This window comes from Octodon degus, unplaced genomic scaffold (assembly GCF_000260255.1).
Source record: "Octodon degus isolate 3935 unplaced genomic scaffold, OctDeg1.0 scaffold00078, whole genome shotgun sequence".
Taxonomy (NCBI): Eukaryota; Metazoa; Chordata; class Mammalia; order Rodentia; family Octodontidae; genus Octodon; species Octodon degus.
This window is the reverse complement of record NW_004524654.1, coordinates 6360646-6381378: the sequence shown is the minus strand read 5'-3', so window position 1 is coordinate 6381378 and position 20733 is coordinate 6360646. Positions and strand designations below refer to the sequence as shown.

At 34.2% G+C, this 20733-nt stretch overlaps 1 protein-coding gene across 8 annotated transcripts in view; it reads left to right on the top strand.

Moving 5' to 3' along the window:
- The window catches only part of Ehbp1 (EH domain binding protein 1), a 386641-nt gene that overhangs the window by 278638 nt on the left and 87270 nt on the right, over positions 1–20733 (top strand). For all 8 annotated transcript variants that reach the window (XM_023720824.1, XM_023720823.1, XM_023720828.1 and 5 more), the window contains 3 exons: positions 186–234; positions 5300–6199; positions 9294–9437. In XM_023720824.1, the coding sequence (XP_023576592.1) occupies positions 186–234; positions 5300–6199; positions 9294–9437 (1093 nt within the window). The remainder of the gene's footprint in view (positions 1–185; positions 235–5299; positions 6200–9293; positions 9438–20733) is intronic.

Here is a 20733-nt window from a genome sequence, read left to right as displayed (position 1 = left end):
ATATATATATATATATATATATATTCCCTTAATTTTCCACACTATTAATTTTGTTGATTGAATTGCTGTGAAATTGCTAGTTATTCTTTGGTATTATTAACTGTCAAGTTTTTAGATAGTTTGTTTTAAAAACAGCTGTTTTTATCAAATACTCTATGTACCCACTGTGCCATTTTCTCCCTCAGTGACTACAAGTCCCTGAATCCTCAAGATATTAAAGAGAACAACAAAAAGGTAAGAATTGCTAAGGAAAAAAGGCATAACTTCAATTTTGGCTTCTCTGCAGGTTCTTTAATTTTGGGAACATGAGGGGGTTTTTTGGTGAAGTTATAACTACATCTCATAACTGCTTCCTACAGTTTAAATAGGATGTATGATTTATTCTGGTTTGTCATGGACTTTGAAAGATCACAACTGCCAGGCTGGCATCAGATTATAATATATGTATGATCTTCATTACCTGTTAAATATTTGTTTGAATATTTTATTTTAAAATTTAGCTTTCTAAAAGCATATCCAAAACTGCATTGCTATAATTATTGTGGAAGTTTCAAAAAATGTTGGAAAGAGATGTAATCAGGACTCTAATAGGTAAATAAAGAAAGCATACTTGGTTGATAGAAAGAAGAAGATATAAACATTGCGTATATCGGTATTCTTCCACATAATTAATATGTAGAGCCTCCTGGTATGGAGGGATATTAATTCTTTAGCCTTCGGGGCAGCTTCACAGGGCTGAGGTGCTGGAGCCCCTAGACCAGGTGACTATTGCTCCAGTCTGCTTACTCGAGTGGCACAGCACAGTATTAGAATTTTCTGTGTGCAAGGAGGAAAGGACCTAATTCTGTACATACAAGATGTTCAATATTTATTTCCACTAATAGAATCACTCAACTGAAAAACAAATGAAATATATTGCTGTCTTAGAAGTTCTTGACCTATGATCTGTAGATAGAATTCTGGGGTCATTAAACATGGTTGGGGGGAAAATACATTTTATTTATTATAACTCTTTAGCTAATCCTTAGCAATTCCTTCAGCTGTGAAGTTAGGCGACATGCCATGGCAGGATTAGCCTTCCCTAAAGTTTTGTGACTTTCAGAAATCACAGGTATTTTCATATTTTACTATAGTAGCAAATTTCTCCAAATACCTCTTAAGTTTATCACTCCTTCACAATTACATTAATACATTCATAAAAAGCACATACTACTGAATTTCCAAATTCAGTTTTACAATATTTTTATAGTTGTATTTTTCAACATAATTGGTTATTTTGATCCCTTATATATTGTATACACGTAAGACATTCTTCTTAGAAGAGAATTCATAGAACAAAGATGTTAAACACCTCTGGTAATTGCTAAATAAAGTAAGTCAACACAGACAGTTAAATATTGTATTGCAGCGTTTCTCTTATACAAGAAACTCAAAGTATAAATAACTTAAAGAGTAAAATATTATAAAAGATGATAGGAATCAAAGAAGTGGGCCTTTTGTAGATGGATGGGGGATCTTGAGATGGAGGAAAAGGGAAGGAAATGAGGAAGTAAAAAAGTATTAAGGTGTAATACATGTATGTACCAACTCCCCATAATGAGTGTATTTGTTAGGTATTGCATCTATGGACTATGCTAATAAAAAAAGTTTTTAATGTAAATTAGATAATTAAAACCAAATTTTCAAACAAGTATTTATGCCAAAACATTTTTTGCTCATTGCTAAGACAAAAAAATTTATGTTACTATAAAATATTATTTGTTAATGTAGATGTTGCCACCAAAAATTAATCTTTAAAAATCAGTATAATTTTCTTCATAGAAGTCATCTATTGGTGGTATGCTACAAAGTAAGTAGTTCTCATTAATTAATTTCTTGTTTTGGAAAAGTGAAAGCATTTTTCATTAATTAAATCATATTGTTTAATGTGGTAGTTCTTTACTTGAACTTTCTTGCATTTGAATAAAATCTAAGCTAATTTAAATATAAATATCAAAGGGCCAGGGATATAGCTCAGCAGCATAAGCACCAGCCTGGCAATCACAACGTCCTGAGTTTGAGTTCCAGTACCAAAATAAATAAATCTTAAAATAAACTATTAATAGTCCTTCAGTAATGGTGGCATGTACCTATACCCCAGATGTTCTAGAGACTAAGGCAGAAGGATTAGATGGCTTCCCCATGAGTTTGAAATCAATATGAGCAACATAGAAGACCTTGTTTTAAAAAATTAATTAATTAAAGTAAGTCTAGAGCTTTCAACTTTTCAAAGTTTTGAAAGAACACTGTTGATTTTCCCTAGCTATGTACTGTAGTTAAGTAATACAGAGAATCTCATTAAGGCTTAAATCATACTTCACATTATTTTTCAAGAACTTGGTAATAGGGACTATACTTTGGATTTATATATTACTACACTGAAGACTAGTTCCATTAAAACTAAAATTGTTGGACCAGCCAAATAGCTTAGCTGATTAAAGCACCTGTAAGCAGGCCCAGGGGCCAAGGGTTCGATTTCCGGGCCTGGCTGAGGTTCAGCTTCCCAGGACACACTGAGATGGCGATTGAGACTGAGAGCGGTGGCATGCGCCTGTAATCCCTGCATGTGGGAGGCTGTAAAACAGGAGAATCACTATGAGTCCAACCTAGTAGTGAGACCCTGAATACCCTGTATACCCATCCTTGAAAAAAAAAAAAAACTCTAAAGTTGTTCTCAAAGATAGTGGTGTAATTCATTGATAGAGTACCTAGCTTGGACAAGGCTGTAAATCTCAGTTGTATCTTTTCAGGGCAGATCTTTCTGCCTTCACATGGTTCTTCCCCATAACACTGTATACCTTTGGTTGGACTAAAAGCTGCACAACATATAATACTTGTGTCTTGCATTTCACAAAGATGTATAACTGGCAGTGACTCCTCAATACCAATTTAATGAATCAGACAAGTTAATGCAAAAGACAATTTCCTTCAGAAGAAAGGTTTTGGTTTTTTTTTCACACACAGAAAGCTAAAAAGACAGTAAATGATTGACCATAGCAGAAGAGGGAAAATTCTTTTAGAAAGCCTTGATTTCACTTACAAAAAGCCTTGTTTTTCTTTAGTGTGCATAAAATGAATTGCTATGTGAAGTAAGAAAGCAGCAGGAGTTTCCCCACAAGGAAGCTAATCATTTTCCCAGGTCTATAAAAAGTACTGAATAAAAAAGGTATTTACCTGTGGCATCTGATCTTAACCAACATATCAGTGTTTTAAATAATTAGGAAATGTTTAGAATATTGCCTGTGGTGCTTTTCCTGATGGTGTACAATTGATGTCTGTCAATCAAGCCATCATGACATTGAAGGAGGAAAATGACCTTAATTTTCCTGAAACATGTAAAATAACAAACAAGCCTATACATGCACACCAACTGAGTCATTCCCTCCAGTAAACATTTTGAGGTACCTGTATTATGAAGCAGAGCACTGTGAAAATTGAAGCAGTTTTAATATCACAATTTATTTCTCATTTTCTTTCTTACTCCACAACATTCATTAAACTACAGGAAGAATACCAGACAAGGATTAAATTCAAAAGTAGAAATGTACTTTAACATATAAGTACAACAGACTGATCTCTTCTCAACTGTTAAGTAATTTCCTAACATTTCTTTGAAGAAAAACTTTGTATTATGCTCCAAAATCTAGGTTGTTATAAAGAATTTCTATTTTAATATCTCAAAGCAAGGCTATATCAAGAGTCTTTATTTTATCTGAGACCTTTTAGCTGTACTTCTAATGCTTCTTAGCAACACAATGCTGTTTTCAAGGGTTAGCTGAGGATAGTAATAATTGTAAATTGAGAAACAGCTTTGATTCTTCAAAACTAGAAAAACCAGATGTGCCACAGTCATTTAAAGGAAGGCTAATGAAAATAATACAATGCAGCCTCACATTCTGAACTGCATTATAGTATTCAAAACAATTCATTCTTTCCAAAATGGTTAAAGTAAAAATTGTGACTTTTCTCCTTACGAAAATCAATCTTAATTGGGCATTTAAAAATGTTTCTATGTTTTTAAACTTTGCAGCACTTATTTGTATCAAGAATCTAGTATTTCTTTTGGCTTTTCTGGCTGTACTTTTTCTTCACTTCACAAATTAGTCCATGAAAAAGAGAAGTTGACAGCAATGATTAATCTAGTATTTCTTTATACTTTAGTTCTTTAAAAATCCATTTTAAGAATTTTTTGTTTTAACGCTCATTTTTATTTTCTCTTTAGAAAAAGGTTTTTTTTATTTAAGTCCCTGAGACATGAGATTTTATTTTATTTATTTAATTTTGTTAGTACATGTTTGTAGTACATGTGTTATGCAGTCATTTTGGGGAACAGGTTTAGGTACATAATACAACTTGCTTCCTTTTTTAAATCCTGTTCCTTATTCCTCCTCCTCTCCCTTCTCTTGGAATGCCCCTTTCACCATTTTCATTCTTACTGATATTATTCATCTTTAGCTAATGTTTATGGTATCTAATGTTTACATTCATTGAGGTTATTAGGTTCCTGCATATGGCATATCTTTATTTTTTTTCACCTTCCACTCACCCTTACCCTTACCCTTGATCTCCTACACTGCTTCCCATTTGTAAGAGATTTACCCCCTTGTCTCCTATCTATCATCTAGTGATCTCTTTGTGCTTTGACTTACTCAAATAAGAGATACTATTTGATATGTAAGCCTGTGTGTCAGTTTATTTCACCGAACTTTATATTTTCCAGGTGCATCAATTTTCCTACACGTCTCAGATTTGTCCTTTGCACTATAGAGTAGTATTCCATTATATATAGGTACCACATTTTCTTTAGCCAATCATCTGTTGACAGGTATACAGGTTGCTTCCAGGATTTAGCTATTGCAAATGGCACTAGTATAAACATTGGTTTGCATATGTCACTGCATGTGATGTGTTAAGCTTTGTGAAATACAACCTAGAAGGGGATAGCTAGGTCATATGGAATTTTTAATGTTAATTCTTTGGGAAATCTCCATACCGATTTCCACAGTGGTTATACTAGTTTACACTTCCACCCACATGGAATAAAAAAAGTATTTCAGTTGTTTAATGAGCTTTTTCTACATCTTATTTCTATTCCCCCGACCACAAGTATTTTTGACTTTTGGAATTTTCATGTGGCTTAATAATGTCAGTAACATTGTATACCCTGTAACAACACCAAAAATTATGATTTTTGCTGTTTTTAAAATGCATGGACTGCCTGAACTATTCAATATGTATTGTGTTTTTCCTTCCTTTGAAGGCTTATGATGGATTTGCCAGCATAGGAATTTCCCGGTTATTGGAACCTTCAGATATGGTCTTACTAGCAATTCCTGACAAACTGACTGTTATGACATATCTGTATCAAATAAGGGCACATTTCAGTGGCCAAGAACTAAATGTTGTTCAGATAGAAGAAAACAGCAGTAAAAGCACATATAAAGTTGGAAACTATGAAACTGATACAAACAGTTCTGTTGACCAAGAAAAATTCTATGCAGAGCTTAGCGACTTGAAGTCAGAGCCTGAACTGCAGCGGCCTACCAGTGGAGCAGTAGACTTCTTATCACAGGATGATTCTGTGTTTGTAAATGATAGTGGAGTTGGGGAGTCAGAAAGTGAGCACCAGACTCCCGATGATCACCTGAGTCCAAGCACAGCTTCCCCTTATTGTCGCAGGACTAAAAGTGACACAGAACCTCAAAAGTCCCAGCAGAGCTCTGGAAGAACTTCAGGATCTGATGACACCGGAATGTGTTCCAATACAGAGTCAACCCAAGCACAGGTTTTGTTAGGCAAGAAGAGAGTATTAAAAGCTGAGACTTTAGAATTAAGTGACTTATATGTGAGTGATAAAAAGAAGGAAGAGTCTTCAACCTTTGTTTGTGAAGAGACAGACCAGCAAAAGCTTCAGACTCTTAATGGTAATAATTTGGAGGAAGAAATATTAGAGAATTCCAGACCGTTAGAATGTAAATCAGATACTGAAACACCTATCAAAACAACAAGTACATCTCCTCCTTCTATACCTGGATACTCATATCATAGGGATGCAGACCTTGCAAAAAAAAAACATACTTCCTTAAGGCAGACAGAGTCTGATCCAGATGCTGATAGAACACCTTTAAATCATGCAAATCATTCTACCAAAACAGTACAGGTAAGTGATTTAGAATGAATATATATATATATATATATTTATTTATTTAAGAGAGAGAGAGTGTGTGTGTGGTGTGTGTGTGTGGCCAGCTCAGCCCACCAGGGGGCGGGGCTGGCTGGCATGTGGTGCTGGGGGATTGAACCGCGGTCCCCGATGCTTTGCTAAGCTTGTTCTAAGTAGGTGCTTTAGACCACTGAGCCATCTCTCCAACCCCCAGTATATATATTTAGAACGACATTTATAATCAAACTCTTCTGAAGCATTTTTCATTTAAAATTGCTGGTAGTCCTATTTTTCTTCATGGAATCTTTTCATACAGCCCACAAAGTTATGACTTTTCATAATAATAGTAGGACATTATTTACCTTTATCACTCTCATTCTCTCACAGATGCATAATGTATACTATCCGAGTGGCTACAGGATTCCTAATATTCATGAGATTAAATACAAAACATGAATAGGAGAACCCAGAAGCCATTTTATTACACTGTATTACAGATTTACAAAACATGTAAAATAATATCATTCTTAGTTTGTTTTTACAGTAATTAATTTTAATTAAAATATGCTAATATCTAATGTATTATCGTTTTCTAAATGAAAATATATTTTTAAATTGCTGTTTTAATTTCCACAATGACAAATAACAGTAGTCCATTCCACATATACAATAATTCTTTAGTATTCTCGGTATTTTTAAGCATATATATATATATATATATATATATATATATAGAGAGAGAGAGAGAGAGAGAGAGAGAGAGATCCTGAAACCAATAAACTTTAGAACTTCTGAGTTATAACATTTTCCTATAGGTAACTGTGGATTGTTTTTCAAAGTCAATAATATTTATTGATAACAGCCTTTTTTTTTACTTAACTTTAAGGTTTTAAGAGAGAATTTTTAGAGCTGGATTAATAGCTTAGTAGCGCACACACCTCCCCAGCAAGCACGAAGTTCTGAGTTTGATTTCTAGTACCAAAAAAATAGAACACTGAAGAGATAATTTTTAGACAATAACCTACAGATATATTCTTTTTTCACATAGTAGTTAGCCCTTGTATTCTCATGTTCTACATCCATATATTCAACCAGCCACAGACTGAAATTTTTTTTTTAAGAAAAAAAATATATTGGGGCTGGGGAGATGGCTCAGTAGAATAAGTGCTTCCCTGGCAAGTACAAGAGCCTAAGTTCAATCCCTGGTTCTGCAAAAAAAAAAAAAAAAAAAGAAAGAAAAAGAAAGAAAAGAAAAATATATTGAATATGTGTATATCTTTTTTTTGTCATTCTCTAAGAAATACAGTATAACAACTACATATAGCACATTGTATTAACCACTAAAAGTAATTTAGAGATGATTTAAAGTATGCATGAGATGTACATAGGTTATATTCAAATAATATGCCATTTATATAAGTAATGCAAGCATCTGCAGAAAATCTACAGAGGCACCAAAAAACAGTTCAAAGGAAGACTATTCAAGTGGTTGTTGATTGAAACATATAGGAATTGCAATCATGCCACCATTAAGTATCAAGCAATGTGTTGGTAGACAACTATTTCTTAACTATGACCTGGCTAACGCATTTGTAAGTTTCTACAAATGTTTAAAATTGTGAGTTGGACATGGAAGTACTATGATCCTAGCAGCTGGAGTTGAGGGTTGCGGGGGAAGATTACAAGTCTGAGAACAGCTTAGGTGATTTAGCAAAACTTGTCTTAAAATTAAAAACAAAACAAAATGGGGGAGCTGGATTGTAGTTTAGTAGTTCAATGTGAAGGCCCAAGGGTGAGAAGAGAAAATGAAGGAGGGAAGAAGAGGGAGAGAGAGAAAAGGAAAGAGAGAAGAGAGGATGGGAAGGAGGGAGAAAGAGGAAAAAAAGAAGGAAAAGAAGGAAAGGAGAAAGACTTCTTATAATCATAAGAATATAATAGTTATCAAAGCAGGCTTCTGTTCTCCTAATCAAAAATCTCAAATCAAAGATCCTAAAAAACTAAACCTCTCTGAAAGCTTTCCTGAAAACAGCTGAGGCTATAGCTTAGTGGTAGAGCACTTGCCTATCCTATGCAAAGCCCCGATATCTGTCTCCAGTATATTGCAGGTGAAGGGAGAGTCTATGACAGCATAGTGTCTAGAAGATAATCTGTAAATATCTAGTAATTCACAACTGTAGTATTTGATGAACCTTAGTTGCACTGTCTACTACAGATTTGCATTTGTTATTGTTGGCTCTGTTTTGTTTTGTTTTTAAGATAAAGGCTTACTGCGTAATCCAGGCTGGCCTTCAATTTATAATCCATCTGTCTTAGCCTCCCTAGTGCTGGGGTTACAGGTGTGTTCCACCACACCTGGTTTTTATTTTTTATTTTGTGACAAGATGTCACTAAGTTGCTAAATCACCCAGGTTGAACTCAGACTTTCAGTCTTCCTGCCTCAGTCTCCCAAGGTGCTGGAATTTCAGGCATGTACCACCACACCTAGCTGTCAACCAGTTTATTGTTGTTGTTTCTGTCGTTTTGAGTTATACTTTTTATGAGCAAATAGGAAGAATATATATATATTTACATATATTTATATATTTGTATATATAAATAACCTAATGAGACTATAGTCTAGTAAAAGTATAATTAAATTAAACCCAGCTGGGGCCGGGAGATAGCTCAGTGGAATAAGCGCTTCCCTGGCAAGCGCAAGGACCTGAGTTCAATACCTGGTTCCACCAAAAAAAAGATAATAATTAATTAATTAATTAAACCCAGTTTTAGATATGTATATTTTCTTTATGTTAAGAGTCTTATACTTGCTTTACAGTTTCTAGTCAACATTAATATTTTCTATAAGGGACCAGGGAGATAGCTCAGTAGAATAAGTGCTTGCCTTGCAAGCTCAAGGGCCTGAATTCAATCCCTGGTTCCGGGAAAAAAAAAAAAAAATACTATAGACAATCTATGAAGCTGTGCTCTTACTCCTGACCTCTTTTGTTTCAACAGATTGTCTAACTTTTAATTAATTTATAAATATAAATGACTTCTTTTGGTTTGGAATGTTTTAAATATTGACTTCTAATTCTGTACATTTGCTTTTGAGCATCGAATGTTATCCAGGCAAGAAGAACTTAAAGAAAGGGCAAGAGTTCTACTTGAGCAAGCAAGAAGAGATGCAGCATTAAAGGCTGGGAATAAACAGAATACCAACGCAGCCACACCACTCTGCAGCAGGCAGATAAGTGATGTGAGGAATAGTGGTTGAACTATAATTTTAAAGTTTATACATTCTCTGTATTTTCTATTGCACCTGGTATAAAGTCAATTTAGTAGGCCCAATAGCTGATGATAAGAAAGAAGAAAATAGAATAGATAAAAATTCATCACAATTAGTGAGCAGTATTTTTTTTGTGAAACTTTTATTTCATCTATATGAGTTGTGTGCTTACTGAATCTTGAAATAAAATATATTTTTAACTGTGGGTCATGATTTTAAAAGTTTATGAAATACTAATCTAGCTGAACTTGGTGACACATGCCAGCTACTTTGGAGGCTGATGTAGTAGGATCAAATGTTTAAGCTCTACCTGGACTACTTAGTCAGAGTCAAAATCAAATATAAAAGGGCCTAGGGATGTAACTTAGTATAAAGACCCTGGGTTCAATCCTCAATAACAGAGTGGGGGCAAGGGGAAAGGAGAAATACTAATCTAAAAAACTATTCTTTCTAAGGAAGAGCAAGTAGCTTTTACAGTTTTTCCAGCTCTTAACCATCTTTTATATCATTCATTTATTGGTTCAGTTACTTGCCAAATGTATTTGTGGTGTGTCTGAACCAAGTCTACTCATAGTGACAAAAAAAGGGTTAAGCTTTTCCTTCATAGTATTTATGTTCTGGTAAGAAGAATTAGATAATAGCAAAGCAATTACATAGTATCGAAAATCCAATGATAAAATAAAGACTAATTGGAGAAAATAGGAGCTTAATTGACCTAAAAAGGAGCTATTTGAACCCATTCCTCGTTTGATGGGTGAGAAAGATTGAGTGAAATAAAAGGCCACAAAAAGTATATTCACTAGAAAGATTTTGATGATGCTATATTTATGATACAATGTGTATCATAATTCAAGTTAAAAATTGTCAAAAATTATTTCATTTTTAAAATAAACTTTTATTATTAATTGATTCTAAGTTCAGAATTCTTGATGTTTATATATCTTCCAAGTAGATTTGTCATTTTATCTATATGTACATTTTACATATCTTAAAATTTTCATCTAGTATATACTGAGTGAGCATTTGGTCTGTGTCAATCAAGATTGTAAGTGCTTTCACATAGATTTTCTCATTTAATAGTCAGAACAGTTATATAAATTTACTGTCCCCATTTTATAGTTGAGAAAACTGACACAAAAATTTATGAATTACTCATGATTATACAACTAATAAGTAACAAATCCTAGAATTGAACCTAGACAGTTTGACTTCAGAGCTTCTATTTTTAAAGGAGTGTGTTATATTTTGTGGTTTATTTTTCTGACATTCTTATAAAGTAAGAATAAATACTATAGAGATGAGAAAAACGAGTTTAGAAATTTTTTTTGAATCTATCTATGGTAGGGTTGGGGCTATAGCTCAGCAGATAGCATCTGCCTGGCAAGCACGAAGTTGAGTTTTGATTCCCAGTTCCAAAAAAATAAAAATAAAAAGAACAAAAAATAAATAAATAAATTTATCTGGGGTCATAGACAATAGCAAATTAAACTCAAAATTTAGTTATTCGGAGTTGTAAGGCTGTTTATTCTTAGGGTCAATATATTTGTTCATTATTTCAACCTTTTAAAAAATAGTAATCTCTTCAGTACAAGGAACCAATAATCTTTCTTATAGTGTTATTTCCCAAATGAAACTTAGATTCTCAGCTGAGTTATATTAGTGTGAATTGAACATTAGAAATTAATTATGAAAACATCTTTGTCCCATGTCTGTGACATATTTATTTATATATAATTGAATTTTAATAAAATAAAGCTGACAGACATGTATTAAGCTATACACCCTTTTGTACTGCTAGTAGCATGTAAATCACATCATCATCAAGAAGCACTTCTAGAGCTGGGGGAATGTGTCTGTCTCAGTGTGGGAGTACTGACTTAGCATGTGCAATACCCTAGGTTTGATCCTTACCACCACAACAACAAAAAAAGAAATCTTCATTCCTTTCACTCAATAATTGCACTAACAAAATTGATTTTTATCACAATATTAAAACGTTAGCATAGAAGCAAAGTCTCAAAATGTTCTGAAAGCTCAAATGTAGGGAAATATTAAACTCAGAACAAATACTTACTTGTTATAAAGTCATTAAAGATTAAATATTTAGTAATATTTTAAAAAAATAAAGATATGAGAGGGGCCAGGAAGATAGCTTAGTAGAATAAGTGCTTGTCTGGCAAGCACAAGGGCCTGAGTTCAATCCCCGGTTCCAAAAAAAAAAAAAAAAAAATGAGAAAATGCTTCCAGTATTTTTTGTGTGGAAACATGAAGATATGTAATAGTGTTTGGTATACAATCTCTCTTGTGAAATAATATAGACTATTTTATATTTGTATCAAAAAGGACCGAAAATAGTAATAGTATTTATCCCTAGGGGGTAGAAAAAGTTTGGCTTATAGTGTTTTTTTCCCTTAGGTTTTTGTTGTTGTTGTATTTTTTAAAAATGGCATATTAAGGAAAAAAATTGATACTCAGTTGGTACTCATATAAAGGAGGAAAGGGAGCTATGAATAATAGTCATCTCCACTTTAATGTTAACATCATCACTTTAGAAATCAAAAGACATTCTGTTAAATAAAAGCAGGGCTATAGTACGCCTACCACAAATAACTAGGATCTCATTTAATGATCTGAGTTTTGAATTTTGATAGTTTTACATGGCTCATCATATTTAATTTAAAAATAAAGTGTCCTTTTTTTAAAGAGGAAAGAACCACAAAATGTCAAAACAAGATAATAGGGTAAAAATGGTTAATACGTTACATAGTGTTATCTTTAAATTAGTTACTCAGAGTACAAGATACAGGCATTTAATTGTCCAAGCAATATTAGCACAAACCTTTCTTTTCAGTGAACAAAATAAATTAGTAGTGTAACTATCTTAACTTTTTTTTTTTTTTTGCGGTACCAGGGATTGAACTCAGGACTTTGCTCTTGCCAGGCAGGCGCTTTTTCTACTCAGCTATCTCCCCGGCCCTTATCTTAACTATCTTTTAATTTTTGCTTTTCTCTTTCTTCTTTTCTCTATCCACCATCCCAGTGTCTCTTTCCTTTTTAAGTTTCTTCCCATTTTATAACATGTATTGTGCATTTTGGATCTCAAATATTTTTTCACCTTCTTGCACTAGGGAGATAATACAATGTTTACACATGTGCATCTAGTATATTTTACTTATGAGTATGGTGTCAAGTTGCATTCATTTACCTATAAAAGTCTCCAGTGTATCCTTCTTTATGGCTGAGCAGTACTCCATGGTATAGAAAGCAGTTATGGGCAGTTAAGTTGTTTCCAAGATCTAGTTATTACAAATAGTGCTGCTGTAAACATGGGTTTCTGTGGTATGATGTTTTTAATTCTTCTGTGAAGAAACCCAGCTAGGGAATAGGTGGGTCAAATAGGACCTATAATCCAAATTTTTTGATGAATCTCCATACTGATTTCCATAGTGGCTACACCAGTGTATACTCCAACCAACAATGGAGAAGGGTTCTTTTTTCCCACAGACCTTCAGAATTTGTTCTAGTTTGATTTCCTGAGAGTAACCATTCTTCAGTGTTGTTTTAATTTGCATTTCTCAAATGACCAGTGATGTTTAGCATTTTTTCATATACTTATTTGCTATTTGTATTTCTTCATCTGTGAAGTGTATATTCATGTCACATGCTCATTTGTGGATTGAGTCTTTAAATTTGGGAGGTCTGATTTTTTTTCTGAGTTCTTTATATATTCTTGATAGTAATCCTTTATCTCATGAAGAGCTAGTAAACAATTTTCCCACATTGTTCGTTATCACTTCACTCTGTTGGTGGTTTGTCTTGCTATGCAAAAGCTTTTTAACGACGAGATCCCAGTTGTTGACTCTTTGTGATAGTTCTTGTGTGATCAGGGTTTTATTCATCAGGTCTTTGCCTGTTCCAGTGTCTTCAAGAATTATACCCATTCCATCTCCCTGCAGATTTAGTGTTTTTGTTTTAATATTTAGATCTTTGATCCAGTTCAATTTTAGCTTAGTGCATGATAAAAGATATGTGTCCAATTTTAATCTTCAGCCTGTGTGCAATGTGTTTTTCCAGGACAGTATAGTAGGAAGGCTATCTTTCAGTGAATGTGCTTGAAACCTTTGTCATAGACCAAATGACTGAGTATGTCTGGAGTTGTGTCTTCATCTACTAATATGTTCCATTGATCTTCAACCCCCCCTTTTTTTCCATGCTGTTTTTATCAATAGCTTTATATATAATTTCAAGTCAGGGATTGTGTTGCATCCTGCCTTGCGTTTGTTACCCAGAATTGCCCTTGCTATTTTAGGTCTCTTCTGGTTCCAAATGAATATTAAATTGTTTTCTCTAATTCTGTGAGCTATGCTGTTGGAATTTTGATCAGAATTACATTACATCTTCATAATAACTCTGGAAGTATGGCCAGTTTCACTGTATTCTTTCTTCCTACCAAAGAGCAAGGGATATTTTTCCATTTTCTGATATCTTCTTCAGTCTATTTTTCAGAGTACTGTTTTCTTTCTTGGATTGATTCCTATGTCTTTCTTCTTTCTTCTTTTTTGGATGTTACTGTGAGAGTTGTCATTTCCCTAATTTCTCTGTCAGTGAGTTTGTTACACTATACAAGAAGGCTATTGATTTTTGCTTGCTGACTTTGTATCCAGCTATGCTATTGAATTTGGTTATTCAATCTAGAAGTATTTTAGTGGAATTTTTGGGTTCTTCCATATTGTGCATCATGTCCTCCACAAATAATGATAATGTTACTTGTTCCTTTCCTATCCATATTCCTTTTCTTTCTCTTGTCAAAATGTCAGAACTGTATTGAGTAAGAGTGGTGGCAGTGCATATCATGTCTTGTTGCTAATTTTATAGTGAAAGCTTTCAGTTTTTGCCCATTTTATATGATGTTGGCTGTTGGTTTGTCGTATTTTTTATCAGATTGAGATAAAGACCATAAGCTCCAGTTTTCTGTAGAGATTTTATCATGAGTAGGTGCTGGACTTTGTCAAACTCTTTCTGCATCTGTTGAGATGATCATATTTTTTTGTCCTTGGCTCTGTTAATATGGTGTATCACATTTCTCAATTTGGGTATGTTGAACTATTGGTACATCCCTGGGATAAAACTTACTTGGTCATGGTGTATAATCTTCTTGATAATTTGCTGTATTCTGTTTGTCAGTATCTCATTCAGGATTTTTGTATCTATGTTCATTAGATAGATTGACCCGTAATTCTCTTTTTTGGTTGGATCTTTCTCTGGTTTAAGTATCAGATTAATAGTTGCATCAAGGAATGAATTTGGGAATATTTCTTCCCATAAATCTGCCCATTTCTTCTGCATTTTTCATCTTACTACAAGTTCTCAAAGTAGGTATTGATGATCTTCTGGATCTCTGTAGGATCTTTAGTCTTTCAAAGAACCAACTCTTTAATTCATTGATTCTTTTATTGTGTTTTTAGTCTCCATTGTATTAATTTCTGGTCTGCTCTGTATAGTTTTCTCCCCTGTAGGAGCTTTAGGCTACTTACTTTTTTGTGTGTAGAAGCTTGAGGTTCAACATTAAGTTTTTTATTTCAGCTTGCTCTGTTTTCCTGACAGGAGCATTCACTATTGTAAATTTCTCTCATACGAATGCTTTCACTGTGTCCCATAAGTTCCAGTATGTTGTATTGTTGTTATCATTCAATTGTAGAAACTGTTTTAATTTCATCTGTGATCCATTGGTTGTTTAGGAAGGTGGTATTTAATATCCACATGTTTATGAAGTTCTTGTGGTTTCTTTTGCCATTTCAAAATTCATTGCATTGTGGTGTGATAATATGCAAGGGATAATTTTAATTCTTTTGTGTTTACTTAAGCATATTATATGAGTCAGTATGTAGTCTCTTTTGGAGAGCATGTCATGTGCAGCTGAGTAGAATGTGTATTGTGATATTGTGGGGTCGAACACTGTAGACATTCACTATGTCCATTTGGTTCAGTTCTAGTATTTCTGTTTTTATTTATTTATTTATTTATTTATTTTTATTTTTTAAATTTTTTTTTAATTTTTTTATTTATTAGAGAGAGAGAGTGTGTGTGTGGTGTGTGTGTGTGGCCAGCTCAGCCCACCAGGGGGCTGGCTGGCATGTGGTGCTGGGGGATTGAACCGCGGTCCCTGATGCTTTGCTAAGCTTGTTCTAAGTAGGTGCTTTAGACCACTGAGCCATCTCTCCAGCCCCTATTTATTTTTTATTAATTTTATTGAGAAACAAATAGCAATGAGACAGTTTCAAAACAGGTTAGTAGGACAGTCACAATAATTAATACATTGCATACTGTTGCCTTCATAGTAGTTATTCATAGTACAAAATGCAGACATGATAGCCTGTCCAAGCCTATTAGTACCAATCTTCTCATTGAATTAAGAGAAAGTAGCTGTATATCTATCCTACAGTTCTAGTATTTCATTGTTGATTTTTTTTAATCTAATTGACTTGTCTGTGTCAGTGGAGTATTAATATCCCCTTTATAATTGCATTAGAGCTTGATTTTTCATGTCTGTTAATATTTGTTTTATATAGTTGGTTGTACTGGTATTTGGAATATATATATATGTATATATATATATATTTTTTTTTTCTTTTTTAGTGTATTTAGAACAGAGTCTACAGGATCTCACTACACACATCAGACTCATGGTGATCCTTCTGTTTTCAGCCTCCCAAGTGCTGGGATTATAGGAGCATGCCACCATGCTGTGTCTATCACCTTTTCAGTGCACCCTGGGGACAGGGCAGCACAGCACACTGGGGATTGAACCCCAGTCCCTGTGTCTGCCTAAGCAGATGCTTTAGTCTGCTGAGCTAACTGGCCGGCCCTTGATCCATATATATTTATGATTGTTATCTCTTACTCTTGAATTTTTCCCTTTACAAGGATGTAGTGACCTTTTTTGTCTCTTGTAATCAGTGTTGGCTTAAAATCCACGGTGTCTGCAAATATAGTGGCCATCCCTACTCTTTTCTTAGTTTCTGATACATGGAGTACTGTTTTCCATCCTTTGATTTTTAGTCTGTGCATTTCTTTTTGAAGTAAATGCATTTCTTGTATGCAACGTATTGTTGGATCTTGCTTCCTGATCCATTCTGCCAGTTTGTGTCTTTTGATTGGTGAGTTGAGACCATTTATATTGATGATTATAACTAATATATATTGATTTATCCTTGTCATGTTATTTTCCTCTTGTTGGCTCCCCTTTTCCACCTCTGTTTTATTGTTTTCCTTGCTCATGGATGCATTCTGTTATTGTTCATGGAGCTGAAATATTCATTATTTCTTTGTACAATGTGCTTCAGAACATTTTGCAGTGCTGTTTTGGTAGTCATAGATTTTTCTCAGATGTTCTTTGTCAAGGACGTATCTTATTTCTCCATCAATTTTGAACGATAGTTTTTTGAGTAAATCAGTCTGCTTTGGAGGTTATTTTCTTTTAGGGCTTGCAATACTTCATTCCAAACTCTCCTTCACTTGAGGGTTTGTGTTGAGAACTCTGTTGTGATTCTAATGGGCTTTCCTTTACAGGTGATTTGTTTGTTTTTTTCTCTAATGGCTTTTAATGGTTTGTTCTTGTGTTGAATTTGTGGGATCTTAATTGTTAAATGCCTTGCTGATTTTTTCTTTTTTGATTGTGACTAATTGGAGTCCTATGTGCCTCACTATCTTTATGTCAAATTCTTTTCCCTGCCAGAAAAGTCTTCTGCCATGATGTCTGTGAACAGGTATTTTTGTTTTTGTTTTTATGTATTTGGTACTGAGTCTCAAACACAGCTCAAACTCATAGTGATCCTCCTGTTTTCAGCCTCCCTAGCTCTGTGATTGTAGGCATGCGCCACTATGCCCAGTCTCTGTGACTGGCTCAACATACAGGGGCAGGGCCAGTGCCACATGTGGTGTCAGGGATCAAACCCCAGACCCTGTGCTTGCTCAAGCAGGCCCTTAGTCCACTGAGCTATCTCATCAGCCCTGAATAGGTTTTTTATGTTGTTTGCTCTATCTCATGCTTTCTGGTTGTCTCTTATCAATTTTATGTTATTCTTCTTTGCATCACCAAGCAGTTGCTAGATTGATTTTTTTTTGGTCCCTTGGTATTTTTAAGGCATCCTTCTTTCCATGATTGTTAACCATAATCCTGACCTCTGTATCTGGGGTTCTGTCCTCATATTGGTCCACTTTGCTACCGATCCTTTTAATGGAATTTTAAACCTCATGGATATATTTGATTCTATTTCATGTGTTCCATTTCTTTCCCTGTTGGACATTCTGGTTTCCATCATTTTCCTAAACTCCATAATTTTTTTTTATCTGTATCTACTCTAGAGTCATTGTGCATATAGTTATCTGAGAAATTATTTCATTCATTTGATTTTGATATCTCTACTGCTACCACTTCAGGGTATAGGTAGGTGGCCAGGTGAGTGGCTTTCAGATTGTCCACCTCAGTGTCCCTGTGTTTGCCATTGTGAGCTGAATGTATGGGGTGGTATCTTGTTTAATTGTCTTCTCTATCTCTCTTTTTTAAAATTTAGTTTAATATCTGGGATGATGCTTGTAAATTGTCTATGGCAAGTAATTTTATTACTAGTACTTTGAATTTTTATGAAATGATTACTTCTCAAAGGTGTTTTCCAAGTATAGTAGTCTTTGGGTTTTGAGTCTGTTACAAGATTCTACTTCTTCAAATTATTGGGGATGAGAAGTTGCTGCCTACTAGGCCTAGCTTCTGGTTCTTTGGGATTGGCCTATAGTACTATTTAGGAGCCCTCTGCAATCGCAATTTTAGTAAACTAGATTTGTGGTCATATACCAAAATCTAAAACAAACCAGAAAAAATTGTATACAGTAAGTAAGCTCTGAATATGGCAATTTTATCCATGGGAGAAAAATTGAAAAGGGATTTGCTGGAAATAATGGAGAAACAGAAAAAGCAGAAGAGATTAGAAACAAGACTAGCAGACAGTGGAGGATCACTCAAACTTTGAGAAACTAGTGCAGAAGAGAAGAAGGAAAGAGAGAACAAAGAAATAACCAGAAAAGAACAAAAAACTAGAAACCATGTTCACGCTTATAAAGAATAAGAACAATGAGACAAAACAAAAAAAAAAAAGAAAGAAAAACAAAACAAGAAAAAATATCTAAGGTGTGTCTCTCCTGTCACTGGTAGGCAATGTGCGCAGAGATCCATATTAAATAATCCTAGCAAGCCAGCTACAGCTTTACAGTGGGGTAGTGGATGATCCCAGTGAGCTTGTGCCTGTATTTCCACTGAAGTTCAGGTTGTTTTCTTGCCATGAGCCTAGGACCCTACCATTTCTCCTGCAGTAATCTTAACACCTCTTCCTGGCTTGAAGCCACCAGATGGAGCCAAGAGTTGTTCTGAGCTCCTACCTCAGTTGGGCCCTCTCCAAGATGGCTCCCAGCCAATCACCCACTCCTGTGGGACATTTGAACCCAAATAACTCCCCAGGCACTGCAGTACCCTGTGTCCACTGCTGTGTTCCAGTGCTTTGTTTCTCCTCAGAGTTTGCCAGTAGTCATTGCATCTGCAGGTTCAAGCCACCCCTCTCATGCAGTGAGTTAGTGCTCAGGGAGAAAGTACTGCTTGCCACCTCCTTTATTAAAAAACAGACTTGCGGTAGATTTTGTTTCCTCAAACATTTAATCTGCCCATGTAATGATTGTCCTATTATAATGGCCCTCCTGTTATGTACTATATTTGCCATAGGAGACTGTTAGCAAGTGGCAGGATCAAAGTGCAAGTTGGCAGCAAGTCCTAGGTCTTCAAAGGTTTATAGGAATGTTTAAATCCTCTAGAAAACACTGTATATATGAAAAAAGATGTTAGTTTGCTTAGTCTTTAGTTAACTGCAGAGACTACTAGTCCAAAAAGATACAGATACAGATACAGATACAGTAATTTATTTCCTGCTTTACTGTTCTTTGAAAATGAATCCAAATGATTTACTTGGTAAGAACCAAGAGATTACAGGCTGCTTTTTTGTTAATTAAACCTTCAACAGGTATTTTGTTGCTGTGAAGGGTGGGATAGCAGCCTTACACTTTTGATGTTGATAGCAAAATATTGATTTAAATAGGAATAGCCTGTCATGCTGTAGTAGATTTAGATAAGATCACTAGATCATCTCTAGACAAAAAAGAAGCAATTATTTGTTTTAAAAATAATTAAAACTAATCATTTTGATAATCCCTGATAGACAGTAACTTTTTTCTGTGTTTTTTATTTATGTATGTTTTAAGTGCATGTTGTCAAAATATGTCTTTAATTTGAATGTAACATTTAAATAATCTCTTGAATTCAAAGCATCAAAATAAGTTCAAGCTATTTTTCTTTTTACATATATTATCAGTTCTATTATTAGGAAGAAGTAGGTTAACTAATTTTATGAGAAAAGGACATTACTTATCTATTATGAAAGAAGTCTAAAACCTTTAATAACATTTAAAATGACTACTTTTTTTCTTGTATAAGGATTTTTTCTCTGTAGAGCTAAAATATTTGTGCCTAGGATACTGTGATAAAAATACATCTTTTTATGTCTTCAATACAGTCGTCAAAGACTTAATGTATATTGTGTAGTTGAATTTTAGAGGACAGGAATACTGGTGTGCTTCTGTGTTCAGCATAAATATCTCTGTGCAAGGCACTGGTTTTTGTTCCCCATGATTTAAATAATAGTTTATTATGTCTAGATTGGTTTTGAAGTCTGCTATCCTAACAATGGTTTCTAGACTTCTTAGAAAATATATTCTTAGCTTGCTAACATATCTTCAAAGTCACACAAAAGACCAGCATTGTTTGGGAATAGGGAAGCCCTCAAGCATCTTTTTTTTATTTGGCCAAAACCCCTAAATCAAAAGTTGCATTTATCTGAGATTGCCATGAATGTGTGAAACTAGAGCTAGGTGTCTTAGCATCAGGAACACTCCTTTTATGCCACTGTTAATGGATATAAGCATTTTCCATATGGCTATTCAATGTAGTATTGAACATCTCAGGATGATATCACCATTACTAAAGCTGTATTTTATATTGCCTATTCTGTTATTGCTCAGCATGCATTCAAATCTTCATTCATTTCATTTTTTAATGTTTCTTTTGTTCTCCTTATCATGTTCTGGCTTTCCAAAGGATATATTCCTTGAATTAAAGTCACATGTGCATTACTAATTGTGTACTATTGTATTTACAGTTCCTAGTGGT